This window comes from Vespa mandarinia, chromosome 1, assembly GCF_050613455.1.
Source record: "Vespa mandarinia isolate Hongniang chromosome 1, ASM5061345v1, whole genome shotgun sequence".
Classification (NCBI taxonomy): Eukaryota; Metazoa; Arthropoda; class Insecta; order Hymenoptera; family Vespidae; genus Vespa; species Vespa mandarinia.
The window spans coordinates 14,847,192-14,857,500 of NC_140810.1; the positions used below are offsets into that span (position 1 = coordinate 14,847,192).

General features: G+C 25.4%; 3 protein-coding genes across 10 annotated transcripts in view; 1 reads left to right on the forward strand and 2 right to left on the reverse strand.

Annotated features, from left to right (window-relative positions):
- The first annotated feature begins 145 nt into the window (after positions 1-145).
- Positions 146-1,868, forward strand: Dhrs4 (Dehydrogenase/reductase 4). Of its 2 annotated transcripts, none has more exons than XM_085662289.1 (6): positions 146-365; positions 513-612; positions 732-909; positions 991-1,215; positions 1,331-1,465; positions 1,535-1,868. In XM_085662289.1, the coding sequence occupies exons 1-6, from the start codon at positions 329-331 to the stop codon at positions 1,703-1,705; spliced, it is 846 nt and encodes a 281-aa protein (XP_085518415.1). In that variant the 5' UTR covers positions 146-328; the 3' UTR covers positions 1,706-1,868. The 2 variants fall into 2 exon arrangements, with proteins under 2 accessions (XP_085518415.1, XP_035735897.2); XM_035880004.2 differs by having other exon boundaries at positions 148-365; positions 486-612.
- Positions 1,869-2,045: 177 nt separating this feature from the next.
- LOC118447716 (rhythmically expressed gene 2 protein) lies at positions 2,046-9,543 on the reverse strand. Of its 2 annotated transcripts, none has more exons than XM_085662291.1 (3): positions 5,685-9,543; positions 3,288-3,607; positions 2,046-2,717 (listed from the first exon to the last, which is right to left on the reverse strand). In XM_085662291.1, exons 2-3 carry the CDS (start codon positions 3,570-3,572, stop codon positions 2,229-2,231), a joined length of 774 nt encoding a protein of 257 aa, XP_085518417.1. In that variant the 5' UTR covers positions 3,573-3,607; positions 5,685-9,543; the 3' UTR covers positions 2,046-2,228. The 2 variants fall into 2 exon arrangements, with proteins under 2 accessions (XP_085518417.1, XP_035735899.1); XM_035880006.2 differs by lacking the exon at positions 5,685-9,543 and adding an exon at positions 3,810-3,965 and having other exon boundaries at positions 2,049-2,717.
- Positions 9,544-9,638: 95 nt separating this feature from the next.
- LOC118447713 (SIN3-HDAC complex-associated factor) overlaps positions 9,639-10,309 on the reverse strand; it is a 7,109-nt gene continuing 6,438 nt past the window's right edge. For all 6 annotated transcript variants that reach the window (XM_035880000.2, XM_035879997.2, XM_035879998.2 and 3 more), the window contains exon 6: positions 9,639-10,309. This exon is cut by the window's right edge and continues 147 nt beyond it. In XM_035880000.2, the coding sequence (XP_035735893.1) occupies positions 9,838-10,309 (472 nt within the window). In that variant the 3' untranslated portion in view covers positions 9,639-9,837.

The window sequence follows — 10,309 nt, forward strand, 5'->3', positions numbered from 1 at the left end:
CTAAATATTCTTTTTCTCAAGATAAACTTTTTCTAAGAAACTGCAATAATCCGTTTTCGATAAGATATTAACATTTCGATATTTATATTTCGCGCGCAAAGATTATTTGTGCTCTCAGTGATAAATGACATCTGTGAAGCTTATTTATCTTTATATTATCATTTTACTTAGAAAATTTGTCTAACTTTTCCAACGAAAATTATTTACATTGAATTCATTAATAAATTATTTGTTAATAATTAATGATAAATATAATGATTTATAATTAATTATGAATATAGATTAATGAATAAATTAATATTTTATCACTGAAATAATACAAATATTTATGAAGTTACGTAACATAAATATTATGTTACATCAACGTAAGTATAATTATGTTTTCTTTTATTTATATTTGATATATGACCCTAATAAATTATATTTTAACTTTGTGATAAATTTATGCTAATGAAAAGTTATTATGATTATTGATTTCACAATAGTGTCATATTTCTGTACAATTTTACGAGTGGCTGTAGGTCGAAATATGCGGTATTTTGGTAATAACTCACAGGTAAAGTGCAAACGATTGGAAAAAAAAGTTGCAATCGTCACAGCATCTACAAATGGGTGATTATTATTTCATTTATTTAATATGAATATAAATACATGTGCAATTTCCAATCAAAATAGAATGTTATATAATCAAACAATACTATTAGAATTAGCCAGTTAATATCTTCTTATAGGATAGGATATTCTATAGCCAAACGTTTAGCTCAGGAAGGTGCCAAAGTTATGATCTGTAGCAGAAAAGAATCTAATGTAAAAAAAGCTGTGGATGAATTACTTCAAGAAGGTTTATCTGTTGCTGGTACTGTTTGTCATGTAGGAAAATCTGAAGAAAGAAAAAAACTATTTGATGAAGTATATTGCAAAAATTTATATATACAATATTATATAAGTTACTATATAGATTATTAAGAATAAATAACAAAAATGTTTTAGACAATATCTGTATTCGGAGGTCTGGATATTTTGGTTTCTAATGCAGCAGTAAATCCACAAGTTGGACCAGTTCTAGAAAGTGAAGAGGAAGTGTGGGATAAAATATTCGATATTAATGTTAAATGTACATATTTACTTATGAAAGAATCTTTGCCTCTTTTAAAAAAGAGTAAATTACCATCAATAATTATTATATCATCTATAACAGGATATCAACCATTTAATGTATGTATTTTTATCACACATTAATCAAAGTACTATTATTGTTTATAAATTAATATAGAATACAATCTAATTATAAATTAGATCATTGCCAATATTCAGTTTTATACAATTTCAGCTTTTTGGAGTTTATTCGGTTAGTAAAACAGCATTGTTAGGACTTTGTAAAGCTGCTGCTGAAAATTTATCTACATATGGAATTCGTGTCAATTGCATAGCTCCTGGTATTATTGAAACCAAATTCTCAGAGCCAGTATGTTTTTATAATTTGTTTATATTTCTATCTCCACAAAGAAGAAAATTAATCTTTGATATTTTACAGTTGCACAAATCTGAATCAATAAAAGCAGCTACTATAGAAAAAATTCCACTTGGAAGAATTGGAAAGCCAGATGAGATTGGTGGCATTGCTGCCTTTTTAGCAAGTGATGATGCTTCATATATTACTGGGGAAACAATTATTGCTAGTGGTGGTATGCAGTCAAGACTTTGAAGATAAAGCAAGATATAAATACTTTCTTTGTATCTATTTATTTGAATAAGTAAAACTAGCAAATGTAATTGATACCTTTTTATATATACATTTTATATACATTTGTATACATTTTATATATTTTTGTTGTATAAGGTATTAAAATAAAATATTAGGTATTTAATATATATCTATCTATTTGCATGATTAGTTTCTAGCCATATGATTGAATATGAAAATAAAAGTGCATATTTCCAATCTATTTTAAAAATACATATGTATGTACATATGTTGAAAATCTAACAAAAAATAAATTGTATAAAAAAGTTTAAAATATTTTATATTATTTCTTTTTTTATTATGCGAATAACGTATGTTCAATAAAATATATTAGTATCTAACAGTATCATAAAGTTAAAAATAAACAAAGCTTCTATAGTTGACAGAATTATACTACGAAGTCATTGCATAAAATTTAACAATTTTTTAATTTTTATTAATATGCTACTACTTAAAAGATTATCTTCATATTATTTATGATAATTCAAACCTTTTCTTGATCTTTTATTTTATTTAAAAATATTTCAAAGTGCCTTTGTAGATCTTGAAGATTTATAAAAATATCTTCTTTACAAACTTCTCTTTCGTTTATAGATTTTTGTTCATGACTGATTAAAAGTGCATTCCATTGTGCATTTTTGGCACCAAGATAATCGTTATCTATCATATCGCCTATATGTATAGCCTCTTGAGGTATGATGTCTACTTTTTGATCTTTATTTGCTAATCGTAGAGCTTCAACGAATATTGATACGTCTGGCTTCTCCTTGCCAAAATTGTACGATGTTAATACAAAGGAAAAAAACGGTCTAATCTTGAGATCAATTAGAATTGGTTCCAATCTCTCATCAAAATTGGATATCACTCCTAAAACAATTCTATATTTACGAAGGCATTCGAGTAATTCGATTGTCCCTGGATACATATGCCAGCATCTACTTGTGCTGTAACATTCTATAAGGGTATTTGCAACCTAAAAATTGTTAACATAAAAGGCGTAAATAATACAATCATTAACAAATTTCATAACAACAATAATTATAATATATATTAATTATATATTAATATATGTTAATATATATTAATTATATATTAATATAGGTTAATATATATTAATTATATATTAATATATATTAATATATGTTAATTAAATTAACATTTTTAAAATATTTATTTCCATTAGTAAAAAAGATTAGTTTTCATTTCACGACAATGGCAAATTTTTCCTTTGATTACAAATTGATGTGAATCAACAATATCATCGATACTATTTTTCGATAGATAAAAGAATATTATATTTGTATTAATATTAATAATTAATATCAACGAAACGTATTTTCAATATTCTCTTAATATATGATCCAATACAAAAACGTATTATTTTTTATCACGTAAGTTATAATCTAGATCATTGTAAGTATTTTAAATATAAACTGCGCAAAATGATGCAAAATGCAATTGTTATCTCTCTAGCCGTTTTCTTTTGTTTTTATATATAAAAGCTTAAAGATAACACATTAACGTACTGATGTCAAATTTTCACCTGGTCAAGAGTTTCAGAAGGAATGTTCTTTTTTTGATCTTTAAATACATTGTAAACGATCGTTCTCCACCAATTTTCCCATCCAAGGCCGGTATATTTTCCATATATGGGATGTTCAACAGCAAGACGCCGAAAATTGTATTTAAAACTTTGCGCCAATTGACGAGGTTCGATTGATAAACCATATTTACGTCCGACCTCAATATAATGTTCTTCTAACTTCGTCATTAATAATGTTCCAGTTACATCGAAAGTTATTAATCTTGGTTTCAAACATTTCATCATATTGTAATAATATTATTAGAATGTGTAGGAACCACCTTGATTTGGACAAAAAGAAAGGGGGAAAAAGTTATGAAATCAAAGAAATGGCTTCACTTCCTTTAACTGCTGTCGATACAATAAAAATATAGAAGTACGAAAATGTGTCAGAATATGAGCATTGTTCTAAAATAATCAATTGATTTATATTAAACAATATGTATAGATAAATTAAAAATCATGTTATGTTCGGAGACTAACCTATTTTTTTATCAATTGTTATCGTACTCATATCTAAACAGCAAAATCAATTAAAGAAAAAGTTATACAAAAGAAAACCTTTCGTCCTTGTACTCGCTACGACATAAAATGCATCTGAATGCATGGTTATACGAGATCAAAATAACATGACAGTACTGCCATCTGTATATAATGCCGAAAATAAGAATTTAAACACGTTGTAGACGAATCATAAGTATAGATGAATTCATTCATTGAAATTGGAAGAATATAATACGCATTTTAAACGAAGTATAATCATAAAACACTATGATACATATTAATCATTTATAAAATTATATATAAATTATAAAGAATGTAATATAAAATACTATATATTTAAAAATTGTTCATAAATATAGTGCACATATTATATCTTTCTCCTTGTAAAGTTACATATTGATTAAGATTATCAGATAATTTTTTAGCTCCATATAAAATATTTTTGTTTACTATTGTTTACTAACTCAAGATAATTATGGATAAATATAGAATTACTCACTTTTGATAATGATATTATGGATTATTATTTATAAGATGTAATTATTTCATAACAAGAATTTAAATAATAGTTCCTCATATTTACTCATTGTTATTAAAATCTAGAATATACATGTACATAAAGATAAACTGATTTTTTCAAGATAAATATATGATATTGTGAGATAAAAAAAATCTTATAAAAATTATAAATATACTCTCTCTCTCCCTCTCTCCCTCTCTCTCTCCCTCTCTCTCTCTCTCTCTCTCTCTCTCTATATATATATATATATATATATATATATATATATATATATATATATATGTATATTTGTATGCAACATATATTTTATTTATTCACTTATGAAATTTGGTATCTCACAGACTTCTTACATATATATACATATATATACATATATATACATATATATACATATATATACATATATATACATATATATACATATATATAAATATATATATATATATTCATCTATATAATACAAATTCATTACTTTAATAAGAAACTTACTGATTTGTCGATTTTGTTAAAAAACAAAATATGTACTTATTTTTACAACATATCTACAATACTAAGAATATGGTTCTTAACATTTAAATCTTGTTGCAATGAGACTAATTGACACAAATTTGAGTTTGGGTAATGTATGTCGACAAGCATATCGGCACAATGTTACTTTGCATTAATCATATTATTATTATTATTATTATTATTATTATTATCATTATTATTATTATTATTATTATTTTTATTATTATTATTATTATTATTATTATTATTATTATTATTATTCTAATTTGTATGATCGATGGATTCTTACAAATAATCTTTTTATTACAATCTTGTACATGGTCTAAGTGTGTGTGTGTGTGTGTGTGTGTGTGTGTGTGTGTGTGTGTGTGTGTGTGTACATGTGTATATACACGTATATATATATATATATGTATATATATATGTATATATATATATATATATATATATATATATATATATATATATATGTAACCATAATCTTTTCAATTATATACACTTTTTATCATAAAATCAATGAGAGTGGTAATTGTAAAGATACTTTTATGATTGTAATCAATTGATTAATTATATATTATTTATGTGTGTGTGTGCGCGCGCGTATATATATACATATACATATACAGATATATATATATATATATATATATATATATATATATATATATATATATATATACACACATACATACACACACAAATATATAATAATCATTATATAAACAGAATAATCATTGTAATTATGGAATATTAATTACGGCAGTCATTGTCTGTTATTATTAGAATTTCATAGCATATTCATAAATGTTACAATATTTACCTACATCTAACAGTTTTGTGTAAATTAGAGTTATCTGCTAAATACATCGATCAGTCTCAGAATCGTACTTAATATTGATGTTTTCTGATGTTAACAAGTAGCACAATGATGAAAAAGTCATCGTATAACTAGAACATCTTGCGAGATCGAATGCCTCCTAGCATATATTTACATACATATTCATCCCTGCCATAATGTATTCAAAAAATTCTATATCCACTTCCTCATCTAATATAAAAGACAATTCGTTCGTAATATAAATGCATATTATGAAAAACCTGTTTCTTTAATAACAAGAATCAGAAGGACGAACACTGATCTTAAGTATATGTATATATATGTATGTGTTTGTGTGTATGCGTATGTATATGTATATACATATATATATATAAATTTGTAAGCAAGATAGAGAAAATTTTGTATGTTTCTAGTTGCACCACGTTATTCTAAGTAAACATTATATTTAATATCATAGTGCATTAGGGTAATTGATTCATAGTAGAAACTTGCAAGATTTATGCAAAATTTCTTTTACATATTATAATTATTAATATTATTTTAAATCAGGTTTCTAAACTATCAGTCCATTAGAGATTTTTATCATATATATAGGATTAATTATAATATTTTTAAATTGTTATCAAAATCTCTTTTATCTTTGAAAATTTTAGAAACCTGATATGGCAGTTAATTTAAAAAATTACAATCTTGCATGATTCTTGATAAAAGGTACTTGTTTGGAATCTGCCAGGTCACATCATGAGAGAGAATATTTGAACTCCTTACATCAGTCATATTTGTAGACATTTTATCAATGGCTACAATGTGAAAAATATGATTAAGGATTTGTTTAGCATATTTTGCCAAAATTAATACACATACAATTATACTATCAATATCATTAATATAAATCATATTGCTGTTTTTATATGATAAAAATCTTAATTATAGTATAAACATTGGTTTCGATTAATTAGAATAAAAATGCACACATATTTCTTTGACATAAGGATAATATAAATATCTGATTAAATCTTAGACTTAATATTATATAAGCACAACCTTGTCATCTGTCCTGTTTCATTGTAGATTGTTCTAAAGAAATTTTATAGTAATGTTTAATCAATTATTTTGAAATTAATCAAATTGCTGTTAAAGTATATGCATATATTGAATTTATCTTCATATTCATGAGAAATATCATTTTATTATGTGACAATAATAGTTAGCAGCACATAAAATGGACTCCTCTAAATTCTGCATAATGTTCATCAATAAACTTTTGGTTTAACATTTTCTCTTTTCAAAAACACGCTTTTAAATATATAATATATCGTATGTATCACCCAATCATATTTCTTCGAACACATGCTACTCAACCTAACTATTCTGGTATCCATTAATCCATGACTCTCTCTCTCTCTTATATATATATATATATATATATATATATATATATAAGTATATTTTTCTTAGAAAATAATGAATTATTAATTTCAATTTACAAGATAATCAAAAATAAATAATTCTTAGAATATTGCGAACAGATTGACCTGGAAAATGTGATAATTAATATTTTCTTTTCTATCAATATACACACAAAAAATGTAGCATAAAAAGCAAAGATAATCTGTATAAAAATATATAATTTTGTATAGCAAGGAATATTATATTGCAATAAATTTGACTTAAAAAATAAATAAATTAAACAATTATTTTTTTCTCTCTAGAAGGAAGGATCATTGCACAGATTAAAGATTTGATAAATAATTAATGATAATATGAAGTGTACGATTTTTATAGAATACTTATATGAATAATTAGTTTTTATTATAAATAAATTATAAACATAATTCCATAGTGTGATATCAAGATTTTTCATTTTATTTAACCAATATGATCCGTCCTTTTTACTATTATAAATCGTAAATTATAATGTTAGTTACAGGGGAAATTAATATTCACAATAAAGAGATCATAGACTCTCCTAGTCAATATAAATGTATAATGAAAATTTGTCAAAAGGCAAGGCAAGCTTCTTACATCGTCTTTTAACAAATCATATATATTCAATATTTATCTTCATACAAATAATCTTTTTTCCTTATTCATAGTAAATTCACTTAAGCCAGATGGGCAGTGCATAATATTATATAAAAATTTGTATATTAACTCTTTTCTTTTCTAGCAGTTGCTGGCATGAGTATCTCATTGATCGAAATTATTTAATCTAAGGTTCTCATCTTTTGCTTATATTTCATATGCACAACACATAAGAATATATGTGAATGCAATACAATAAGACAACCTGTGTAGAGTTCATTTTCTGAACAACTTACCTAGATGGAAAAGAGTTGAACCATGCTTTTAATTTCTTGTCAAATGGACTTAAAGTATGATAGTAGATCATAAATTTCACAAACTTTATTTATATTTCTAATAGTTGTTATCAGATTCAATAGGTTGCTATCAGCCAGTTATATTAAAATTTAGTAACATACTTGAATCTAGACAAAATTAGCAATATATATTGCACATATAAAATGCTCAGCCCTCGTCCACATGGACCAAGTTTTAAAGTTCATTAAAAATATCTATGAAAATGCAAAATCGTTTATGTATGTATTATAAAATGCACTGCTATCTTAAATAAGAGTTCTGTAGATTGAGAGATATTTTTTAATATAAGTTTTTAATTAAAAATTCAAAAGGATATTAAAAAAGAAATAAGAAAGCCTTTTGCGATCGTACATGGACTTTCCTAATAAAATACATATCTCTTATCAGAAAATTTTTTGTGCATGAAACATGTATGATTCAAATAAGATCTGGAGAATAATCACAATAATCTGTTTTCAACAGGTACATTAGTTTGTGTTATCTTTCTGTAACGTGTCCATTTCTGAAATCTAGGAACTACCAGCCTTTATTTATTTATTATTATACTTAAATTTCGTATCAAATTGATTCAGCCCATTCCTATTTTGTGTCTTCATTGCTCATCTCAAAATATCTTAATTAAATTTGCTGGTCCAGTTCGCCAATCTGATTGCCATATTCTTAACCAATTTTCGTCCCTAGTAATACTGCCTAAATATATCATCATAGTGATATGATAAGTTTATCAAACTTCAGATATTTTATTAAAAATTTAATTTGTATATTATTGCTCTAAGTGGATCAGGATAATATTACCTGAACACATCATTGGATTCCTTAATTTTAACGTCATGGAGTTTTGCACAGACAGTTTCAAATGCATCTGGTACAATGTCAACATTAGATCCTAGTTAATATGAATTACTTTTCAGAATTTTTGGACCCGAACATTTAAAGATTGATTGGCATTTTGGGACATCCACATAAGTATTCACATATACGATTGCAAAGATTGGCCCAGAAAACTGAAGCTGTGGATGGATAAACTTTTATATTACATAGTACTCTTATAAATGCATAATCCAGAGATGTAATAAACTGCCATCTGCTGTCTTGCTGAGTTAATACTTATATTCTCGCAATATTTTTATAACGATACTTAAATGCATACAGTTTATTAAATTTGGAGAAAGATTGATAACCTTCCGAAAATTTATCAAATTTATGGAAGGTTAGCAATTATAAGATATGGCAGTTTATAACACACTTTATATATGCTATAAACGATGGTCAATAAAAACTTTATGATCTTATTCGATTGTTCTCTTTTTTTTACAACTACTTGAAAAGTGTAAAGTGAATTTTAACATTACTCATATAAAGTCAGTATCATACATAGTTACAAATACTTTTATCAACTTTATCAACGAGTAGGAATAAAAATTCTTTATATTTCTTTTTTTTTTCTTTTTTTTTCTTTTCTTTTCTTTTTTTTTTTTTTTTTTTTTTTTTTTTCTTTTTTTTCAAAGAGCACTACTTATCTAATGCATGTCATAACAATTACCCTAGTTAAGAAATCAGTTATCCCCATTCATAACATTATAAACTCTTCAATTGTATTTAATATAAAGTTTTAAACACATCCTTCCATAGCCTTTGTTGTCTGGGCAATGATGGTAGCATGTTTAAAAAATAAGTTTGTGTCATAACATATATATCTACCTATATAAGAAAAAAGAGAAAAAATAATAAATTAAACCTCTATAAGAGAATTGACATTAATTAGAAACAGATTGTCTAGAAGGACTTGCATGCATTGTAAAATCAACAAGTGGGTTGGCAGGGACGGTAACAATAGTATGTGAACTACTGCTTAAAGTAACATTGGTTGACGATACTAAAGATAATGGCTTACAAGAAAGTTGGTCTATTTGTTTTATAGGCACCAATTTTATTGGCACATCTGACTTTAACCTGACAGATTCCGACACAACAGGAATAGCTTTTAACTGCACACTCTTTATCGGTTGTGTTTTAACAATCGGTTTGAGGTTGGGATTAACATTCATAATTACTTTAGTAATTTTACCCTCACCAACCCCTTGATTAGAAGATTCGTCATAACCAGAATCAGAAGACGAATCACTGAATGTTTTACTTGTTTGTTTTGTCACCGCTGAATCTACACCTGATTCTACGCTGTGGGTAGGACTAGCAGATGCAGAACTATGAACAGGACTCGCCGATGCT

Coding starts and splice junctions, on each gene's coding strand:
- LOC118447716 (XM_085662291.1), bottom strand. CDS start 3,572: ATGATGAAATGTTTGAAACCAAGATTAATAACTTTCGATGTAACTGGA. Junction 2,718..3,287: donor CTTCTGAAACTCTTGACCAG/GTGAAAATTTGA, acceptor AACAATTTTTAG/GTTGCAAATACCCTTATAGA.
- Dhrs4 (XM_035880004.2), top strand. CDS start 329: ATGAAGTTACGTAACATAAATATTATGTTACATCAAC. Junction 910..990: donor GAAAAAAACTATTTGATGAA/GTATATTGCAAA, acceptor AAAATGTTTTAG/ACAATATCTGTATTCGGAGG. Junction 1,466..1,534: donor AAACCAAATTCTCAGAGCCA/GTATGTTTTTAT, acceptor GATATTTTACAG/TTGCACAAATCTGAATCAAT.